This window comes from Wasmannia auropunctata, unplaced genomic scaffold (genome assembly GCF_000956235.1).
Source record: "Wasmannia auropunctata unplaced genomic scaffold, wasmannia.A_1.0 LD334508.1, whole genome shotgun sequence".
Lineage (NCBI taxonomy): Eukaryota > Metazoa > Arthropoda > Insecta > Hymenoptera > Formicidae > Wasmannia > Wasmannia auropunctata.
This window is the reverse complement of record NW_012028382.1, coordinates 1421729-1444442: the sequence shown is the minus strand read 5'-3', so window position 1 is coordinate 1444442 and position 22714 is coordinate 1421729. Positions and strand designations below refer to the sequence as shown.

The 22714-nt window shown below is 36.3% G+C and overlaps 3 protein-coding genes and 2 long non-coding RNA genes across 13 annotated transcripts in view; 1 reads left to right on the top strand and 4 right to left on the bottom strand.

The window, feature by feature from the left end:
• The window catches only part of LOC105458552, a 253105-nt gene that overhangs the window by 84088 nt on the left and 146303 nt on the right, over positions 1–22714 (bottom strand). The gene's annotated exons all lie outside the window — the stretch shown is intronic.
• Positions 1–22714, top strand: part of LOC105458551 (lachesin-like) — a 280519-nt gene that overhangs the window by 141469 nt on the left and 116336 nt on the right. The window contains exon 1 of one of the 5 annotated variants that reach the window (XM_011703951.1): positions 1943–2305. The exons of the other annotated variants lie outside the window; for them this stretch is intronic. The gene's annotated coding sequence lies outside the window, so the exon portion shown is untranslated. Of the gene's footprint in view, positions 1–1942; positions 2306–22714 lie in introns of those variants that run through there. 5 annotated transcript variants of the gene reach the window in all.
• Positions 161–1936, bottom strand: LOC105458547. Its single transcript, XR_975547.1, has 2 exons — positions 1412–1936; positions 161–795 (listed from the first exon to the last, which is right to left on the bottom strand). It is a non-coding gene; the product is annotated as an uncharacterized LOC105458547 (long non-coding RNA).
• Positions 13245–14642, bottom strand: LOC105458548. Its single transcript, XM_011703939.1, has one exon. The coding sequence runs from the start codon at positions 14515–14517 to the stop codon at positions 13300–13302; it is 1218 nt and encodes a 405-aa protein (XP_011702241.1). The 5' UTR covers positions 14518–14642; the 3' UTR covers positions 13245–13299.
• LOC105458550 (uncharacterized oxidoreductase dhs-27-like) lies at positions 15744–19646 on the bottom strand. 5 transcript variants are annotated; one of them, XM_011703941.1, is made up of 2 exons: positions 18875–19646; positions 15744–16773 (listed from the first exon to the last, which is right to left on the bottom strand). In XM_011703941.1, the coding sequence occupies exons 1-2, from the start codon at positions 19508–19510 to the stop codon at positions 16216–16218; spliced, it is 1194 nt and encodes a 397-aa protein (XP_011702243.1). In that variant the 5' UTR covers positions 19511–19646; the 3' UTR covers positions 15744–16215. The 5 variants fall into 5 exon arrangements, with proteins under 5 accessions (XP_011702243.1, XP_011702245.1, XP_011702244.1 ...); XM_011703943.1 differs by lacking the exon at positions 18875–19646 and adding an exon at positions 17368–17609 and having other exon boundaries at positions 15745–17256; XM_011703942.1 differs by lacking the exon at positions 15744–16773 and adding an exon at positions 18236–18450 and having other exon boundaries at positions 18517–19646.

Genomic DNA, 22714 nt, shown 5'->3' with positions numbered 1-22714 from the left:
CGTTAAATCTAATCTAAGTGCGCCTGATATTATGCGAAAATATCAAGATGCTAACGTTACACGGAATTTATATTTCAGTCTATGCGATTTCTAATTCTACATTTCTGATTCACGATTATGCATATTTAATTTCAGCGGAAGGAATAAAAACAAATCGTAAGAAGCGTAGGAAAACGGATCTATTCGTATAATTTAGATCTTGGTAGCTCACATAGGGTAAGTCCGCGCCGGACGAGTCAGCGGCGAACTCGAGCGGATATGCATCTCCGGAGATGGCAATGCACTCGCTCGCCGGAGATGCAGCGCGTCGTGTCGTGCATACGCCCATTAAATTTCCTGTTCCTTTCCAGTCTCCGGTGGCCGCGTGGCCGAACACGTCGACTTGTACGAGGTGGTGGCATTTAAATTCGCGAGTGGTCGTGATTGCGCTTGAGCGCGTACCAGCCCTCTCGATCGCGGGAGCTTGATTTCGCTGATTCAATTGTTCCTCTACTCTCTTCGTCTCTTTTTCCTTCCCTCTTTCTCTTCCTCCTCCCCCCTCTTTCTCTCTTTCTCTTTTTGTCGAAAGAGAGACTGCCACTCCTTCGTGCCGATCTCCGATTCCTCTTCGCGCCCGCGTCTCTTCCTTTTCTTCCTTGCACTCTTTGCATTTCCTGGCCGGCCTCTTGAGTCGCCCCTCCTTGGTACGCCCTATCGACCTGGAAACTTCGACGATTTCCTACCGCCGTCCACGATCTGACATCTCGTCCTGTGGCGCGATGGAACTCTTTAATCCCCGATTCTTGGTTCGCTCCGCTACGCGAGATATCTGCTTTCGTTATTTAGGTCACGGAACTTCCCGTCGAGGGCGATTTCACGGAAGATGATTGAAAAGACAAAAAAGTCAGACTCTTACAAAAATTCTATTGTAGATGAGTTATTATCTATCTTTGTGTATATCGTGCATCTGATATTAATTTAACAGTAACCGAATTCAATTTGATTCGATAAATGTATTTCAGATAACCCACAACAACAAATTATAATTATTTTAATTTAATAATAACCAAACTCAATTCGGATTCGATAAATGTACTTCTGATAGTCCAGGCAACAAATTATCATTATTCCAATTCATAATGAGGAAATGTAATCATACTCTGACGTTGTAGTAAACTTATTATTCAATTCGATAATATCACATTACTGTTTTAAATTATACGCGTGTACGTATCATGACAAGACTTAGAAGAATTGTCATTCGATATTAAATTAAAATTCTCACACGACGATTACGCAAAGATAATTACACTAAAGTAAAAAGGAGAATAACACAATTTTTAATGCGACGTTCAAGCCAAATTCAGATTAAGTAAATAAACGCAAACAAATACGAAAGAATAATTTGCCACAATGACTGCAAATGCCTTACGTGAATATATAATGATAGTAAGCTGAAACTTAGTCGGATGTCAGGCGTGTTGTGTATCACAATCATGTACACGCATCATCTTGTCGCTATCTACGCATATAGTCGCATCACTTAAACACATGTACAGGCGTGCATGCCTGCGATATATCCGGTTAGCTTTTCCGCCAGCGATTCGATATTTCTTGTCGCAAATAATAGCGCGGGCGGCCCTGTTTATTTACTGCGCGTTTTATCTCAATGGCTCGTGAGCTCGCACATGTGCGGAGAGTTAAATGCACCTCCGTTCGATGCCGCACGAATTGCACAGCCAACATAGGAGAGGCCGCGCGTGCGCGTGCGAGATCGTGTACACGCAAAGAACAGGTTGAGGTTTATTGCCAATAACGAAGCGAGGCAAGAGTGCTCTTTCGAGTGGCGTCCGTGTTAAGCTGAAATTATGCGCTTTTGATGCTTGGTTTGCGTTTTTTTCTCCCCCCCCCCCTCTTTCTGGTTCTCTCTCTTCTCTCTGCTTCCCCTACTCCGCCACAAGTATACGAAGGCGAAATTATATCACCAGTTGGAAATACAAACGGTCTCTTATGGAGGGAAATTTCGCATAATCACAAGTGGAATATTATCACGCGATGTTTTTTCGTCAATAGCTCGCCAGCGATTATTTTCCGCGAACGAGATCTATTTTTCGCGCGATTTTCATGATTTTCACGGAGTGCCGCTTAATTGATTCGAAAATGTTCGCACACACAATCCGCAGAGCGCGATAATGACCGGCGTGGATACGTTATGAAATATTGCCGCGGCTGCAATTTAGTACTTTATCATACGAACGACTTGTTCCCGACCCTATCGATCCGTCGCTTATCGCACCGATGTCCTCTTTGTGCTCATATTCACAATGTAAGTACATTAATATTCCTGCACTTGAACGAGAGCTTATGCGGACGCAATTTTTGCATTTTTGTGGGAGTGAAAATTCCTGTCGATAATGAATATGATAACGAGCTTTCCTCGAAAGCATTATTTATGAGATTTTTATAAATTCGATACGTCACTCCTATTGTTTCTTTAACATATAAACGAACAGTGACACAAAATCTCGTTATATTAGTTGGTCATGCAAATGCATTAACAACAAAATTTATATTGAAAAATTTTTATTGTAAAACGTTAAAATAGGTTATAAAAGGAAATATCTTCAAGTGCCTTTTGAACGCAATGCTTAACGTGAATTTATGTTATCCACTTAAACCGAAATTAACAGCCGAATATTTTTTTCTACTTTTACTACACTAAAATCTTTTCATCTACTTATTTTGTCTTCTTTTTCGCACAGTTGTACGATAATTTTATCGCCATGTATTTATCGTGACAGGGTTACATTCGCAAGGCTACATTTTACAGCTCGCGGTTTATGATTAGCTCACTGTTATAAATACGAGATATGTTATCAAACAATGACTTTGATACGTTTCTTTCTTGTGTTATCTATAAAAACCCGAAGCTATCTCAAGTTAATTTACAAGAAGTTTAATTTAAAGGGTGAAATATACGGAGATATATGAAAAGAATAAGATTTCTTACTTATTTTTTTAATTTTCAATCGTTTATGATTTAAAAAACTATCAATGCTTCAGTATTCTTGTTACGAGAAAGTCAACTTGATCAAAAAATCCGCACGTAAAAGAGACTGCAGGCAGCCTGCGACACGCTGTACATATACATATATGTCGTGCTGGTTCTATAAAGCCTTTCGACTCTACGTATAGCTGGCCGAGAGTATGTGTGTATTTTTTTGCAAGAGCACTGCCCCCACACTCACACACGAGCGTAGAAGTGTACACGCGACGAATGTTAAAAAGCCGTTTAAACGTACTACATGAGACACGCGAGTTCCGACGTACTCGCCGTTCACGAACACAGGTAAAAAGAGCCGCAAGCTATAAAAATCCGTCGTGCGACGTGACAGAATGATCTCCAACCCTAAGAGGTTTAAGTAAATCAGATCGAATAATACGGGTAGACAAGGAAGCTCCTCAGCGCCAAGAATAACGGAGCATTTCTATCCTTAATATCACGCGCGACGCTCAAAACCGAGCTCCTTTCGTAAAAGTTAATTTATCTGTACAGATTTCGCACAGTTATCAGTTTCCGCGATCAATCAGTTTAGCGGCAGTGCCACGTTAATCAGACGCGTAATTTATTAGCGAGACGAATCGCGATGAGGAAAAGTGTATTTTTAATTTTCGCGACGAGTTTCGTACCGGGATTAATTCTACGCGCGATAGAGATGGACGGTACGGAGGACATGAAAGGCGCATTTGTTTTATTAATTAGATTCGTGGACGTTTTTGCTCGATAGAAAAGTACACACGTGGCACACGGGAAAATAAATCGGTCTGTCCTAACAATGAGCGTGATTACACAGAGCTGTAGCATGCATCGCGCGGAATGTTATTTTTTCACATCAACGATCCAGTATTCTCGCGGCAGCTGGAAAAAAGTGTTTGCGAATAATATGAAAATCACAGGAAAATATTAGTGCAAATATTACCGTTATCATTCAGGCGCGGAACGATATCGTGCAGTTATTCAATATAAAAATCGGTAATTGTGGATCGAATAATTACAAGAAATTATACATATAACAAAATATTTTAAATAGCAATTAAAAAAACTTTTATTTTGATAAAACACATGCATGTTATCAGAAAACAAAAATACAAAGTCAATGCAACAATATACATATGTATAAAAGATAAAATTTATCGAAAAAACAGAAACAGATTTTGAATCGATATAGTATAACAACTTTGTCTCTTATAATTCTACATTCTTGTACAAATAATAAATCCAGGGTGGAACAAAATGATATACCGCGGTAACTCTTTCTTGCATCGAAAGGGGAATAAAGGACCGGTCGCGATCGGACGGGCGATAGTCGCGAATATGCATTTCCAGCATTCGCAAAAACTATCGATTCCGCCCGCGAGCGAGAGAGCACCGCCTTCGATATGAAACTATGCGCGGCACACTTGGACGAGACAGCATGCAAAATAGCGTGAGTGGAGGGAACACTTAAATTATGCGACCTGTCGGCAACAGTCTTTTAAGCGTTCGCTATGATAAATATTAAGTCTCTTTGAAAACAAGACAAAGTATTTTCACTTCCAGCACGGCCGCCATTGTGCCGGGAGAACGCGCTTTATAGAAAATATTTCTATAAACGTGCGCTGGAGAGAGACAGAGACAGAGAGAGAGAGAGAGAGAGAGAGAGAGAGAGAGAGAGAAGGAGAGAGCACGCGGCCGCCGGCGCAGGTAGAATTAATGTCGAGATTGTTCGAAACTCCGCGATTTTACTCCGCCAAGTGTTTTCTGCGGGATGTAACGCCGGGATGAAAGATCCCATTAGCGAAATCAAATTTTCCGCCACGTTGCAACGTGACGTTTTCCAGAGAATTTCACTCGTATGATCCACACGATGAACTCCTTGAGTCACATCGGAATCCATTTTTAATGAGAATTTAATCAAATCACAGCTATCTTTTTCACGACTTTGCGATATTTTATTTTTAATTATCTCAATATGTTCGGGTAAGCTAATTAAGATTTGGTTTCAGTGAGCTCTCAAGATCAGGCAACGTAAATCTTTCGTTGAATATTCGCAATTGAATATCGAGAAAATAATTTTGTTAGTATAGGTTTCGTGGCATAAAGCGTCTTGCTCTGCATCGTTTATCATTTAGATTACATTAATGTAGCCGAGCGCATATCTCCGAGCTAAAAATTAGTGTCCGAAACGTTAGATAATCTGGGTATTATGCGCAATATTCATTTCGAATAATAGATGATAATATTGATAATCGATCGAAGAAACACCGTACATCTATACGTTTTTGTGTGCTATCCTTTTTTACTTTACTTCCCTCGAGACAATGCTGAATGTACGTCAATTACACAAAAATTTACAACATATATGTCTAGCTATCAAACAAATAAAAATTATTGATTGCTATATATGTGTAATAATAGATGATTCTTCATATGATGCAACGCGAATATTGAATTGTGAAATTTATGTGGACAGATTGTAACAATTTCATATACAGAGATACAAATTTATATTTCCGATACGTTAATTGGAAAGTTGTGAACGTATATGATCACCTTATTTTTACCTTCTCACTTGGGACTGAAAATAAATGTAGTACGAAGCCATAGTTTGCACTTGTTAGCATCTCGGCGTCTATCGAAAGGGATGTAATCGGATATATGGTAATCTGACCTGGCATACAGGCTTCCTTTTTCTCTAACTTCTCGGTCTATCACACTTTTCACTGAACGTCTTCACTTGAGTCTATAGATATCAAATGAAAACGAAAGAGACGCAACTTACTCTCGTAAACCACTTAATTTGATTTTGTGTCATAATCGAGAAATGACCAAATATTTAATTGAAGAAGAATTTTTTTACTGAAAAGGAAGCAAAGAATTATATATATTTTTATATGGATGAATATTCATAGTCTTGGTTACTCAGCGGTGAACAACCATGTATCGTATCTTCGCTTGGATGCCTTAAATTCGTCTGCCCCATTCTTCAACCTCGATCACGGAAGAATTCGCATCCTGGCCGCATCTTTTGTCGTCCAAAAAGAAAATGCGTGGAAGACGCAGCCCGATATCCGATCGCCTGAGCGCGAATTCCCGTTCACCTCGCTTTTCCTTCCTGTGGCAATCGACCCTGTCATCGCTCGATAACCTCGATGCTCTCTATTTTTTTCTCTTACATCTGATCGGCCCGCTTAAATTGTATTTATTGCAAACAACCTTAAATAGCTCTAAAAAATGAAATTTATTTATAATTTTATAATTACTTCACGTTTTATATATATATTATTAAGTATTATTATCATTTATTTTTTATATGTTATCATTTTAGCATCGAAAAGTATTCAATTGTGCTTAACGAGAACATTCTTGCAACGTTTTCTATTTGTAGTTTATTTTGAAAGCAACGATCCGTTATTATTTTATGTTTTACGACGACAACCACGCGCAACGTTGTCAACGCGTATTTGCATGGAAACAGCATATTTACGATGCCAGCAAATGCGGAATCGGACAGAACTGTATCCCGATACATAGTCTTAGAGACCCAATTACACGTGTGACGATCAACACGGCCGCTGTAACAGCGCGATTACGGTGGAATATGGTACGTGCTGGGCCAAGATAGCAGACGCTCGTGAATCTATCGACAGGTCAGGCACGATGAATATCGGCATCCAATAATGGACCGGCGCCGCTGTTTGCCCCAAAGTGACAAAAGAAAGAAACCGAGTTTGTGTACGGAGCGTAATCCACTCGAAGCACTTGATCGAACGGACACTCCGGACTGATAATGAGAAAATTGCCATTAATCAAACAAACTGAAAGAGCGTCTTTCTTCTTTGTAAAATATGCGGTTGGTATGGCTAACGGGTTGCTCCGTATATAGTCCGTATTATAGTCCTCTTCGCGACATAGAGCACAGTTTTTCGAGCAATGTTTCGGTCGGCTCTCAATCGTATGTTATCACGTAAAGTTCGCAATTTTGCGGACGATGTCAGCATGCAAGCTGTGCTTTACAGAGAGTCATACGCAATTAACGTATAATTCACGATGCAGTTTTCCAATTTCACTTGCGAGAAAGTTGCACGGTGGTGCAACTCGCGTGAAAATGACGCTCGGAATCCGTACAATTTGCATCGTAATTTAGCGGCTGCGGTGGTACATTCATCATTTGGCCAGCTAAATCATTTGGTTACCGAAATAGCAATGGCTTGTATTTGGAGCGGTTAATGCGTATACAGGATATCTCTAAATTGTTGCCTCAGTTCTACTAAGGCAGCATATTCTTTGAGAAAAAGAATTACGCATGAATGATTTTTATTATGTCATTTTTGATAAACTTATTATTTACTGATCGTCAAGCGCCGTTTGTTCCGGTTCATAATGATAAAGTACAACTTTGTTGTTATTGTCGCGGTAGGATGCGTATTCTTAAAGCAGTACCTACTTTAGGCGAGAATGTATATAGATTACGTCGAAGCCGCGCGTGCATCGATAAATCGGACCGCGAAAACTATCGAGAGAATTTAATGAGCCATGCCGGCTTTACTACCCCGCGCAGCTTTATTACCACTCCGTAATTTAACGTGCATCGATTTCTTGTCGTTGCAAGGAACTAAGTACGATAATTCATTAAACTTAGCTGCTTCTTAGTAACAAGAGCGTGTCCGAATCCGTTATCGTTTTTCTTTCATTTGCCTTTAATCGGTACAAACATTACGAAGTCATTGTATTCCGTAGTTTCTTATTTCTCCTGAAATTTACAATTATCCTGATAATTACTATATTAATTATTCGGGCAATCACTGCAAACACTATCTTTGTAAATAATATATTTTCCATTGAGCTCGTATCATATAAAAAAATATCACGTTATTGCGCAAGATTTAAAAGTTAAATTTGGCAGAGTAACGTAGTTATCTATTTAGGACAAGTGGTTTGAGGATTACAGTCAACGTAAAATCTGATTAATTGTTATACATTCATACATTCAGTGGAAATTTGTTTTCCTATTCTTTTTATGCGGTATAAGCTGAAACGTATTTTGCATATATATAACTTTGCATTTTGGTTTTTTAATTCAAAAATAGTTTAATACGATATTATTTGTGATTCTTACATCTTATACGAGTATCATCTGCTTTATAAACATCGTATATCGCGATACACAAATTCGCGAAACGGTACTTACAATGTTGTTTCAGCCGACGCTTCAATTAAGACCCTTATTATCGCGGCGAAAATCTGGGCGGTAACTTGACGTACCAGCTTATGAGGGTTCTCAGTAAGCTTAACGTTGGCTGTATGATGAAGTGGGTGACCGGGAAACTTTCCGACTATATATGCGAGGCCCACACCCCGGCGATGTCCGAGTACAGCCGCATCGCGGCCGGCTCGCGAGACCTCGGAATAAATTGACCGACGTCGCCAATGGTGGTTGTTTATTTTCGAAATTAAATTGAATTGGCCCATAACTTGCCGGTCTATTAGCCCTGGGGACCAGGCTAGTTTGCTCGTAAATCTCTGGAGTATCGGACCGGTGGCACATACGCATACAGACTACCGCGCCGCACGTATGCGTGCGTGTGTGGATGCGCGTGTGCTCGCCGACGGCTGGGTGTCGCGGGGGGGCTGTGGGTATTCGATTCGTCCCCGACAATGCGTCCGGAAGCTCCCAGGAAATACATGGGCGTGGTGCCGAGATAAATGTACTCTCGCATTTGCATACTTCTCGCCCTCACAGTCCCCATATCCTCCCGGCGACGTTCGGCCCTCCGTTCAAGATTCTATTCGCACTTGTCTGCCTTCTCCCTCTTTCGCGTCGCTTCTTTGCTATCTTCCTATCTTCCTTCCGTCTCCCGTTTTCCAGTTCTTTCCGTTGGCTCATGTATCTATAGTCGATCATATAATCGGGAATCTGAATATCGGATAGACGCGTATACGCGACCGGAAGTGAGAACAACGACAACATCCGCGGACAAATGCGATGTCCAGAGTGTCATTTTTACGTTTTACGAAAGAGATCATTTATCGAAGCAAAAGCTGGTTCGCATCGAAAAAGCAGTTCCTCGTGAAATTCTGATTTTTTTGGAGTGTCGATCGTGTACATTTGAAGAATCGGTGTTAATAAAAATCGATCATACAAGGATGAAAGATGAGCGCGAGGATTTCTTCGAATAATGTCAATCATTGTATAAGAAAATTATAACGGAATATTCTGAAATAGTTCGACGAACTATCGAAGCAACTGTTAGGTCGCTGTAGGCAATGGAAAGTACCTCCTTCGCGAGACAAATACGAGAACCGAAGGTAAACCGCCACAGTATTCCCGCGGGATACTCCTTTCGGAATGCGGGTAGTGGGATGGATTTATTCATCCTGCTCGACTACTCGCTTGATTATCGGAACGAATCGAATAGTTTCTGTCGCTCTCGCGCGGACGTATTTGTCGAGAATATCCGTATTTCGAATAATTTATCGGAACTTCAAATAAATGTGCGCGTATCTATATATGTATCTATTTGCCCATTTATTCGAGTAACGTTTGAATCTAGTGCTGATGATTCGGAATATCACGTATTATTTAGTAATTCCAAAATGAATAACAACAAACAAATATAACATATCTGAAACACCTTAATTTATTATATAGAGAATCAAAATCGAATTCTCACAGTACGTCTATATTTGCGATGTTACGAAATGAATTTATTTATCAAATTTCCTTATTTATTCCTTATTTGTCTCCGGTTGTCAAGATCAGGTCGGTATTGTCAAAACATCCGATCTCTCTTGAAACTGTTTTGTATCAATAGGGATCGGTAGTATCGACCTATAAATATTTTGATTTGGTTAGATATCGAGATCGATGTCCCGAGATAAAATCGTTCGGGTGAAAATTTTCTGAATAAGAACACACATTCATATTATTGATACTGAATAAGGACGTTTGTCTTTTTGATACAAGTATAGATGTATTCGATTTTGAAAAAACAAATCGTACGTAGTAATTAATCGATCATACGAAAAACTAACAAATATTTTGTTTTCATTTATACAGTAATCTAAATAATAATTAAAAATTATTATTTTTCTTCTAATTGAAAAATTTAATTACAGATAATTGCTTCTCGGTTTATCATTAATTTTCGAATTTCGGAGATATGTTTCACGCGTCAGACAAATAAAGAATCATTTTAATAATAAAACATTAATCCGGATATATTGAGGAATATAAAAATGAATATGAAAAATTTTCAATTTGTGTTATCAATCTACAATATTTTGCCACCTATGCACAATTGTTATTAATCAATTAACAAGACTGGGAAATACTAGCTTCTAATTTATTCTCAGACGAAAGCAGAAAAGCGACAAACGATTGTTTATGGGAATCACTTTCTTCGAGAAGCGTTACAGAGTGGCAACGTTCTCATCCTCGAGCTCCATCGATAGAAGACTATCGAGGAACTCAGTGGTGGCACAGTGCCTCTACTCGAACTCGTAACTGCAGTCCGATTAAAGTGTTCTAGCACGTTTCGTACTTCATTCTTGTTCCAGCTTGCTTCTTACTCCGATTTTCTCTAACCCTTTTGTCGTTTTTTTTCCTTGTGTTTTTCCGCCTCACTCATCTCTCTCTCTCTTTCTCTCTTCCCTCTCCCTCTTTCTACGTCTTTTCATCGCAAGATATGTACCCCGCCTGTTTTTCCCAATATCGCATCTATTCGGCGAGTTCGACAATTGTTAAACTCGCTCCGGGCGGCTCTCGAAAAGTTTCGCACTAGGCGATGTATACGGTGTCGCATTCTTTGGCCTTAACGATCAAACTTATCCCGGGCAACGCTTCAACAACTATGCGGAAGACGACAAGAGAGCGCTAACGTTGGCGATTGGTGGCTTCTCGAACTGCTGTAACGGCGTTGTTCGCTCGAAGCAATCGACGAAGCGTTTTCCACCAGAATGTTTAATCTGTTGTATGGTTAAATAAAATATAATGAGGTTGTGAATGCTCTCGTTCAAATAGTAAAACTTCTCTTACCTTAAATCAAGGTTATAAAAATAGTACTTCTTAGATAATATTAGATATTTTCTGAAATATATGTATTATAAATAAATTTATATGACTACATTTTGATCTTGGAATTTATGATGCGAACACAAAAATACTACATTATATTTATTGTGTTATAGCAGTACGAGCTACTCACAAATGAGAATTAACGATGTAGTATTTATTAATTAAGAACACAAATTCTAAATTAAAATGATATCTTTATTACAGATTAGTACGTACATACCTACATATAAATCGCTTATTCATTTTAATAATTGAAGTAATGCTCATTAAAAATATTTAATTCAAAAACTTTAAAATTTTTTTAATAAGATAAGAATTACACACATACACAGATGTATGTAATTAGACATACTTAACTTTAAAATGTTTTCATAAACTTTCAATTTTCACTTTTAATAATTTTCCAAATACGATATATATTTCTAATTTTTGATAGTGTTACACTAATTATTTTAAATATATATTTTGAAATATTAAAATTTTCAGTTATGACTTATATATCGTATAAATATTACAAAATATTGAGTGATTCATTTTGCGTCTGATCATAGTTAAAACTCTGTTTTCGTAGCAAGAGTATTACACAACTATGTTTGCAACGTTACGCAACTTGTAGAAATAACAGCGATAAATGTAATACTATCTATAAAATGGATTCTTTACTTTTTATTCTTGTAACGTACAATAATATTTTTTTGAGATACGCAGTATAATTACGGATCTGTCATAAAATATGACTTGTAGTACTATGCTGCTCTCTGAATCGCCAGTTTAATACTTTTTATACTAATACAGAAGGAAATTTGACTGTACATGAACCTCGGGCGTAAGTTAGCTTCGTGATAAACGTTGCCGCTAGCTTGGAAAAATATATGGAAATGACAAAGTTATTCTGAGCGTACGGGTGCTTCTTTATTTGAAAGGCAGATCCGGACTTGCACGGACGAAAGAATAATTTCACCAATGTGCACGGGGCACTACCGCAATACCGCGCCTGTTTTGAGTGTCACGCATACGTATATAAGCGGGATCCAGTTTCAACCCGCTCCTTATTCACGTTGTTTCATTTTCGCGATATATATGTACTAAATCCGCTAACCGTATTCGGTTATTTTACCGAACTGCTTATTTTAAACAGTAAATTTAATAAAAGTTACACTCCTGGATATACAAAAATATAGAATATATAAGATATGTATGTGCGTATACATAGACAAAATAAAATTAAATTATTTTTCTTTTCTGTTTCAAACACACATTGATTCGTAAGATCAAATAATGTTTTCCTTTTTTGCTTACGTTATTGAAAATTGCTTAACTAAATCTGACAGTTGAAAAAGCAAATATATAAGTTATATAACTCAAATAATATAATATACAGCATAATAACATAAATAAAGAACTAATGATCGTGAACAATATTTTGTGACCTCGTAGTACAATGATATAATTTGAAATCACGACTCGCACTTTGTATGAATTTTTATGCGATTTGTTTATCGATGACGTAAAGGAATATAATTCTTTTCTTACATAAAAAGTTTCACATTTTTATTTAATAACAGAAAAAGTTTTGAATGCACATTCATTAAGCAAAAAATATTAATCTATTCGTGACAAACTAATCTGTTGGTTTGAAGGAAATTCGTGCGAAGTACCTGTTCGTGATTTTAAATTATGCCGCTATAGAAGTAGTATAATCTCACGAAATAATGTTAACAATCCATCCAGAATCGCTAAAGCTCTTTTATACTTATATTATATGTTCCTGACACATGATCACTTAAAGATATCTTGATGTATTCGCAATTGCTAATACTTATTGCTAAATCTATTGATATATATATATATTGAGATATATATATTTTTTTATATAATTATTTTATCAGTTAATTTAATTATTAATGATGATTTACAGTTAAAGCACGTGTTATGTAATTGAAAATGAATATAAAAAGATAATGTTATCAAACTATTATTAATATTGTTATAAAAATCGAGTTACAATAAAACTGAATTAGAAATACTATCGCTATATAACACAATATAGAAATCATAGAATATACTACAGAATAATTTTTTATATCTATTGTACATATATTATTATAATAATATTTATAGTTACTATTTAAATTTATTTAATCTATACTTTATAATTATTAATTAATAATTAATCTAGCATTATATATTATGAACTGTCTCATTACAAAAAATATTTTAAACAACCAAGATCTGTCAAATATAGCAACATATCAGCTAATATCTTGGACATTTCATCTCCGCCCTCTTGTTTTCTCTGTCTTGCCTGTTCGATGAACTTTCCACTTGTTAACCCTTCTATATCCTGTTCTATAGTATCGTCAGCATATCCCATTAATACTGGTGAGAAATAGGATGCAATAACAAAACCAAAAAGACAACCTCTCTTGTAATCGTCCAACAAAGCGTCATACGAATATTTCTCGATGTCCGTAATGCCAGCATCTAACAGATAATTTTTCAGTGCGTCATGGTAGGCTCGTATAATCTCAAAGAACTTATCTTTCATTATTTCATTTGAGCAAGCGAGACAGAGATACGTAGAAAGATCGACGACGGGAGTCGAGTATCTCAAAAGCGCGAAGTCAATCAGCATCGCTCGGTACTGCCCATCGTTTTCTGTCTTGAAGAGAGCATTGCTCAATGTTAAATCACCGTGACACAGTGTGGACAATGGCTCTCGCGGCTCCACCGTCTTTATCATCACTTCGTCAAACGCTTTCGAGAGCAAGGCTTCTGTTTTATCGCAGAAGGCTGTGTCGTAACCCTGATTGCGAAGATATTCCACTGCTCGCGTTGCGATCAAGTTAATAAAATCTATGAAACTGTTTTCTTTCGTTCTGTTATATCTAGTTTCTTTAATCTGTTCTACGATAGCGAAAAATTTTTCCTGCTGCAATTCCTTCATCACATACCCTTTGCCATGGAATCGTCCGATCTCGCGCATCACTGCCAATGTGTATTCTAAAGGAGCACTGTGCTTATATGGACAAGAATAATATCCTCGTTCATTGACGTTTTCCAGAGCGATCACGGAATCGATGGGCGGTCGTTCATCCAAGTAGAAGCATTTCGGAAAGTTCTCATTAGATTGGGCATACATCCGGTAGAATAATAGTTCGTTATGAAATTGAAAGTCGCTGCGGATTATCTCTCTCAAGATTTCTATCCGTATGGGTCTCTTTAGTACTATAGAAAATTCTTCACTTTGATTCTTTGTCCTATTCTTAAACTTCACGCGTATATAATCAATGGTAGACATAAAAACGTCGCTTTGTTTGGTTATCTCGTATTGAGCTTCGTCGGCATTCTGCCCGAGATTCTCCAAAATTTTCGATATTACCTCTTTATTCTGTTTCTTCAAGTTTTCAGTGTCGGACATTTTACTAGCGGTACGTGTAAATCGTTACGTTCGAAGAATAGTTTTGCAGATACAAGACACTGCACACACGAGCTCGAATTATACTGTGACTGCCATTCTGAAAGTCACTCTGACTAATCTCTAGAGACTATAAGTGGGCTGATGTAACCTTGTGAAGAGTGCAAGTATGATGTCAAAAGTGGGAGTCACCTATTAACGAAGTATGATATTGCAGCAGTCACGTATCAAAGCGAGGAAACACAGAGTGCATGTAATATTGATTCATAACCGTATCTGGAAGATTAATAATTACAATTTGTCGATTGAAATTATTGTATTATATATATAGAGGATGAGCGCATATATATATAAAGATTAAAAAATGTAATATGTTACGAAATAATCTTCAAAATAATGCTAAAAAATAATATTAGAAATAATACTAAAAATATGAAATTAGACAATTGGACGGTATATAAAATTTTGAGAGATACATCGATTTTATTTTATTATTACAATATCTTCGCAAAATTCAGTAAAATTCAGCAAAATTGCTGATTACGTTATTGTAGTATTATTACTATTATGCTCAGCAATTAATTTCTGAAATATATTTTACAATAAATTGCGTTAAAAAATATATTAAAACAAAGCATGTAATAAAACGCAATCAGATTATTATCTAATTTGAAAGAACTTTATTTCTACGTGACAGCACATCAGATAAAGTAGTTGATGTATCATTATCTAACAGCTTATCTCTATTCTATTTTTAAGTGAGTTCAGGAAATGATAAAATACTTTAAAATAAGAGACGAATGTCTTTTTATGCGCTTCACTCCGGAGGATTAAACGGTTCATCTCCGTCTCTCTTCTTTGGCGTTCGAATAGGTGTAAAAAAAAACGAGGTCACGAAAGATGCTTTCGCGAACAATACGCGGCCACTCGAAGGAAGCTGGAAGAAAGTAGATGAAATACGGAATCGTGCGAAGAGTAACGAATGACTGTGGAAACTGAATGACTCAATGTAAAAGAACGAAACCTTTTGTTGGTTCGTAACATGAGATTAACGAAGAATGTAATGGAAGCGTGACAATTTTAGCGAATGTTTGATGCTTTATAAAACCTTTGTAATATTAGCAATTAAAAAGTTAGCATTTAAAAAGTTACTGCTATCTAAAAGTTTTGAGAACTTGATTCTCTTGTTTTGACATATTTATATAGCTGGAGTCTTTACAAATATTTCGTATTTTGCTTGTTGAAAAGATTTTATTTAAATTACATTACATATAAACATATATACGCGAAATAATGTATTTTAATATTTTGACAGACTGTTATTTTTGATGGTATATATCATTACGGACGATGATACATAAGTGTTGAAACAGTATTCTACGATTAATTAAAATTTAATAATAAAATTTAATTAATAACGCAATTAAATGACATAAAACAAAATTTTTATTTTTTTAAGTTCTATTTATCTTATCTTTTTAAGATTGGGTAATTTTTCTTCACAGAAAGATTGTTGCATGATTTTTAATAAATTAGCAACATTTTTAATATCTCATAACTTATTTATTAAGTAAACATATCAACTTATCTATTAATAATAATATATTTTTATTTGTTTACAATTTATAATTATATTTCATAATTATTGATTAATAATGATCTATGCATATCTACGTGTCTCGGAATAATACCGCATTGTTATTAAAAATAGTTCAAACAACCAAGATCCTTCAAATGCAATAGCGTGTTGGCTAATATCTTGGATATTTCGTCTCCGCCATAGTGCCTCAACAACTTCCCTCTCTCTTCATACTCCATGGTTGCCATGGTTTGTCGAGATTCTACATCGCACCCCCTTAACATCGATAAAAAGAAAGATGTGATGACGAAACCGAAGAGAGCACCTCTTCTAAAATCATCCAACAAAGCTTCGTACGAATATTTCTCGATGTCCGAAATGCCAGCATCTAACAGATAATTTTTCAGTGCATCGTGATAGACTCGCATTATCCCGAAGAATTTATCTCCCTTCAGTTCATTCGGGCAGCACAAACAAAGATATGTGGATAGATCGACGACGGGAGTTGAGTATGTGCAAAGTGCGAAGTCGATCAGTATTGCGTCGTGTCTGCCATTTTCCGTTTTGAAGAGAACATTGCTCAATGTGAAGTCGCCGTGACATAACGTGGACAAAGGTTCTAGCGGTTTAATCGTCTTCATCATCACTTCGTCGAACGCGTTCGAGAGTAGAGCTTCCATTTTATCGCAAAAGGTTACATCGTGACCATGATTGCGAAGATATTCCACCGCTCGCGGTGCAATTATATTAATGAAAATGTCGTATCCATATGTTGTGTCGCATCTAGTTTTTCGAATTCGTTTCACAATATCGAAGAATTTTTCACGCTGCAGCTCCTTCATGACATATCCTTTACCGTGGAATTGTCCCATCTCACGAAATGCCGCCAATGTATATTCCAGAGGAGGGTCATACCTGTATGGACAAGGACAGTATCCTCGTTTATTGACGTTCTCCAAGGCGATCATCATATCGATAGACGATTGTTCGTTGGCGTAGAAGCATTTTGCAAAATTTTCACCAGGCTGAACGTACATTTGGTAAAACAAGATCTCATTATGAAACTGAAAATCGATTTCATGCAGCAGTCTAATGTTTTCCAACTGCGTCGGTCTTTTCAGTATTATAGAAAGTTCCTCGTTGTGGCCGTTCTTATTCTTAAACTTTACATTTATATAATAATGAATAGACATAACGTAATCGGTGAGTCCGCAAAATTCATATCGAGTTTCATCAACGTTTGATCCGAGATTTTCAATAATTGTCGATGTTACCTTTTTTATCCATTTATCTTCAACATGCGACATTTTATTGCTGAGATGTGAGAACTGTTTTGGACTTTAAATGAAGAACTTTAAATGCGAGAACGAGGAAATGTTTGAGCGAACTGATTATTTCGAGCGAGAAATGATACTGCGGCTTTGATATTTGATTGTTTAACCAGTTACGTCTTGTGTACATGAGGAGGATTCAGACGATACCAAGAGTAGGGAGATATAATATTTTTATTTGTATGTATTTTAGAAACTGTTATATCTTTACTATATTTTTAAGTTAAATTTTTCTGAATAGAACATATTGATATTTAATATTAAGTTATAAATGTAATTAGTTTAATATTATGAATATAATATGATTATATCTAATGTTAAATATCGTATTGTCTCTTAATTTACTTTACAAAAAAATTGTATAACTATTTATTAGAATATACATAATAATTTTTAAAATTATTACATTTTTAATTATATATTTAATTATGTAGGGCGCACGCAATACAGATATAATGAGTAGCGGTGACTGATTACGATGAACAGTAATAGATAGATAGAGATGGCACGTCATATAGGGAGGGAGGGGAGAGAGAGAGAGAGAGAGAGAGAGAGAGAGAAGAGAGAAAGAGATTCAACACATATTTGTGTTTGTTATTACTCAAGATATCGCTTTGGAAGTTTTTATCGCAAAGATAAACGATGAGTGTAAAATTATAGAAAGCATAACCGGAATCATTTATTGTAAATATATAGTTCAAAATATGATAACATGATGTTAAAATATTAATATCTTCATTTACAACATTGGACATTTTTTTAATTTTGTGTAATTATTTTTATATAAATATTCTATAATTATTACAATTTATTGATATTGATAAACGTACTGTATTGTGTGTATCACGTAGATGTATACATAAATATCCATACGCGATATATAAATTTATAAATAATGTTTTAAGAAACCAAGGTCCCTCAAATGTAGCAATATGTCCGCTAGTATCTTGGATATTTTATCTCCGCCAAGCTGCTTGTTAAGCTTATAACATTCTAATGGACCCATGTTTGTCATTTGTGGTCCATCTATAGTGAAAAACCCCATCAATTTTGGTAAGAAAAACGATACAATAAGGAAACCAAAGAGACTACCTCTTTTGTAATCATCGAGCAAAGCATCGTACGAATATTTCTCGACATTCCAAACACCAGCCTCTAACAAATACTCTTTCAACGCGTCATAATAAACTCCCATTATATCGAAGAACTTGTCTTTTGTCACTTCATTAAAGCAACATAGACAAAAATACGTGGAAAGATCGACGACAGGAGTCGAGTATCTACAAAGCGCGAAGTCGATCAGCATCGCACGTTGTTTCCCATTGTCTTCCATTTTGAAGAGAATGTTATTCAATGTAAAATCGCCGTGACACAATGTGGACAAAGGTTCTAGCGGTTTAATCGTCTTCATCATCACTTCGTCGAACGCGTTCGAGAGTAGAGCTTCCATTTTGTCGCAAAAAACCGCGTCATGGTCGTGCCTGCGAAGATATTCTACTGCTCGCATTGCCTGAGAATTAACAAAAATCTTAAAGTCGTCGTTTGTCCCGTACCTAGAATCTTGTAGCTGCTTCACAATATCGAAGAACTTTTCCTTCTGTAACTCCTTCATGACGTATCCTTTGCCGTGGAATCGTCCTATCTCGCGCATCGCTGCCAATGTGTACTCCAAAGGAACGTCGTACTTGTATGGATAAGGATAGTATCCTAATTTACTGACGTTCTCCAAAGCAATTACTGAATCGGTAGGTGGTTTCTCGTCAACGTAGAAACATCTCGGAAAGTTCTCCTCCGGTCGGGCATATGTCCGATAAAATAAAATTTCATTATGAAATTGTACGTCGCTGCCGGACATCCGTCTCCAGTCTTCTGCCTGCATAGGTCTTTTCAGTATCATAGAACGTTCCTCATTCTGGCTCGTCATTCTATTTTTAAATTTTACACACGTATTATACATAGAGGACATATAAATGTCAGTACGCTCGGTTATCTCGTATCGTACTTCATCGATGTTTGAACCGAAATTTTCGATGATTTTTGACATCACCTTTTTGCTCCATCTCTGGAAATTTTCGTCAATGGACATTTTTAGTTGTGTGATGTGCAATTCGTTGCATATTCTGTTGAATATGTCTGTTTAGTGCGAGTGACACTCACTGAATTGACTTAATCGCAGTCTAAATAACACTGACTGTCTAGCGACCTTAACAGTCTAAATAGCACTGACTATCTAGCGACCTTAACATAAATAAAAAGAGTTTAATCTCTTAAGAATCCTGCCTAATCACCGCGGCCATATTGAAATCATGATGTGATAAGCGAAAAACAGCGAGAAATGACACATAAAAGTTTCTTGTGTGCCATTTTTAAATAAAAAGAATTTGGATAAAATTAATAAATGGGATCGCTTTAGAAAACGAGCCTAATACGACAAATAAGCCTCTAATTTCTACCGCGATATAGTATCATCACCGTCAACGCGGAGTTCGTGGCTGACTAGGCAAGAGCCTTAAGTTAATTTTATCTTGTGACGCAAGATATATTCAACTAAGTGTTACTATATATAAGTACATTATAAATTAAATATATAGTTAAGTATATATATATATATATATATATATAATTATCGCAATCATATGAAATATCGTGTGTGTGTGTGTGTGTGTGTGTTATCTTACAAAGTTTTATATTAGAAAACTACTTGTTGTACTTATAATGATTGAAGACTTATAATTAATATATAATTATCTATATATTGCATCTGATAGAATTTTAACAAAATGTAATAAGCATTAAAAAAATTAATAATAATACACTTAATAAAATGCAACGCAAAAGCTAATTAATAATTATTATATTTAATAGACAGAAACCGAATTTACTTTTCATCGTACGGTACTGACCTATCTCGATGAGAAGTCTACTGGGGAATTATATAACTAAGCGAAGTCCGTTTACCTTGAATGATGTTATACCCTACACAAAAAACGCGTCTATATGTGTGTATAATCATGTAATTTACGCATTACATACATAGACTAACCGGTAATGTAAATTTTTCACACAATATAAATACGTAATTACACATTTCACTTAATATTATCATATGTAAATTTCAATAACAAACTTACAAAGAAAAGCTAAGAAACTAGGAAGATAATTTAATTAATTTATTTATTTAATTAATAGTAGTCGTAATTTATAGTAGTCGAAATTTGGACCTTGTTAAATAAATCAGTGAGGATGACTCTTTGCGCAACGAAACATAACGTGTTTTAATTGCTGCTTACAAGCACTTAACTTAAATCGTAAATCAAAAAACGGAAAAGATATTTTGGACTGCGGACCAACGGAACAAATTGAGTTCTACGCCTGGAAAAGTTGACGTTTTTCCAGTCCGGTAAAGTGCATCCCAAGAGCACCGATGGTGCTGCTGTCGAATAGAAATAGCATTTACATTCTCCACTTAAAAGCGGATATTCCGTGCTGTTTCTTTCGAGAGAAAAATTTAAAAAGTAATCGCGGTTGACAGTTTCAAGTAATTGCTTGAATGGAAGCTAAATATCTAAAGTTTATATTATCATTTCATAAACGTCAACTATAACGAGATTAGTGAGAAATTTCAAAATTCAAGTTATCTCTTATATTCAACTATTTACTGTATTGATAAGACAAATAACAGAAAGAGACAAGAAAAAAAACAGCTAAGTTAGCGATATAAAATTTTAAATACTGAATATTGCAAGAGATGAGACAAAAATGTACATAATTGTACCTTCACGATTGTACAACGGCGATATAAGACTTTTGAATCTACACACAATTTTGTGAAGCATATCAAAATTTTTTCTTAATAATGCATTTTTAGTTGGAAATTTATTTTGCAATGCGATAAAAGCGCATTAAAGTCCAAAAACGTCTATGCTTCCGTTCCACGTTGCGAAAGTACAAGGTCCACTCTGAACTAGTAACTAGTCTGCTTGCCTCTCCTCGTCTCCTTTACTTCTCCCAGCGTGAGTTAGGTAGGTTTTGGGTCGGATGACGGAAAAACGTCTCCCGCGATTTTTCCAGGTAAAAGGATTTTGCATAATCACTGGTGATGTTATATTTAAGTGGCTTGCTCGGTAAACGGTGAGGAGAGGCAACTCGAGTGCTATCTAAATAGTGTATTGCGCGACAGTTTTAACGAGAAAAGAACTTCGGACTAGTGAAAACTTCCGACGTTACGCGACATGTTGTTCAATTTTAATATCAGGGTACACATTATCTGTCATTAATCTATTTTCATCGAGAAGCTCATCCGTATTTTGTAGCTAATAAATACTATAGCAGATTTTCAAATAATATTTTATGCTCCCTATATTTTTTCTTCCGTTAAACATTAATATTAATTTTTTTATTTCTTATAGCATGATACATCTTCTGAAGTAAATCTTCTGAAGGACGTGACTTGTAGTTATTTATCAGGTGTTGTTTATACTGGCTGTAAATCATTTACCAGAGTATCATTATACTGATCTTGTACTTGTTGAAATACTCCAAATTAAACAAATCCAACTCCAATTTAATGGTACAAATATAGAGAGACTTGTGCCATAAACCAAAATTTTATTATAAAATTATCTTATCTGTACGCGATTGTACTGACGCGGTCACAGTGGAATAATAACTTTTTTTATCAAAGAAGACAATAAAAGCGTCGTGCGCATTCCTTCTACGTCTGACTAAACGATGATGATTCGTTCTACGATATTTCTTGGCTGCGATATTCAGAAAAGCCCATCGTCTCTCGGCGGAATACATAATTACGGGGAGCTGGTTGAGAAGCGAGAAAGAGGAAGAGAGACGCCGCTCGACGTGATATTGCCGCGTTCTTTTCCCGGGGCGCACAATTCCCTGTCGAAAATTCCGCAAAACATAACAATGACTGGCGTTAAGGAGAGGACTGCCGGCTACGCGGGACGAATCGAGTCAGATTAAATTTCCATTGCAAATTTCATTCAACGGACTGCTTCATACCTTGCACTCTCTACTCGCACTCTCCTTCTCTTTCTTTCTTTCTTTATTCGGTGCTCTCTCGCTCCCAACGACATGACGACGACTCAGCACAGCGTCGTCCCTCGACAAGATGAACGAGGCGACTAGTATTTACGCGAGGAACGATGAAGCGTTTGCGGGATAAGCGTCGAGTCGTTGGTGTACATCTAAGCGTCGTTATCCGTTTTCTTTGTCGAAGACTATTATATACATTCTGCACAAGGCTGTCACGACCCACTCGAAGTAAATGACA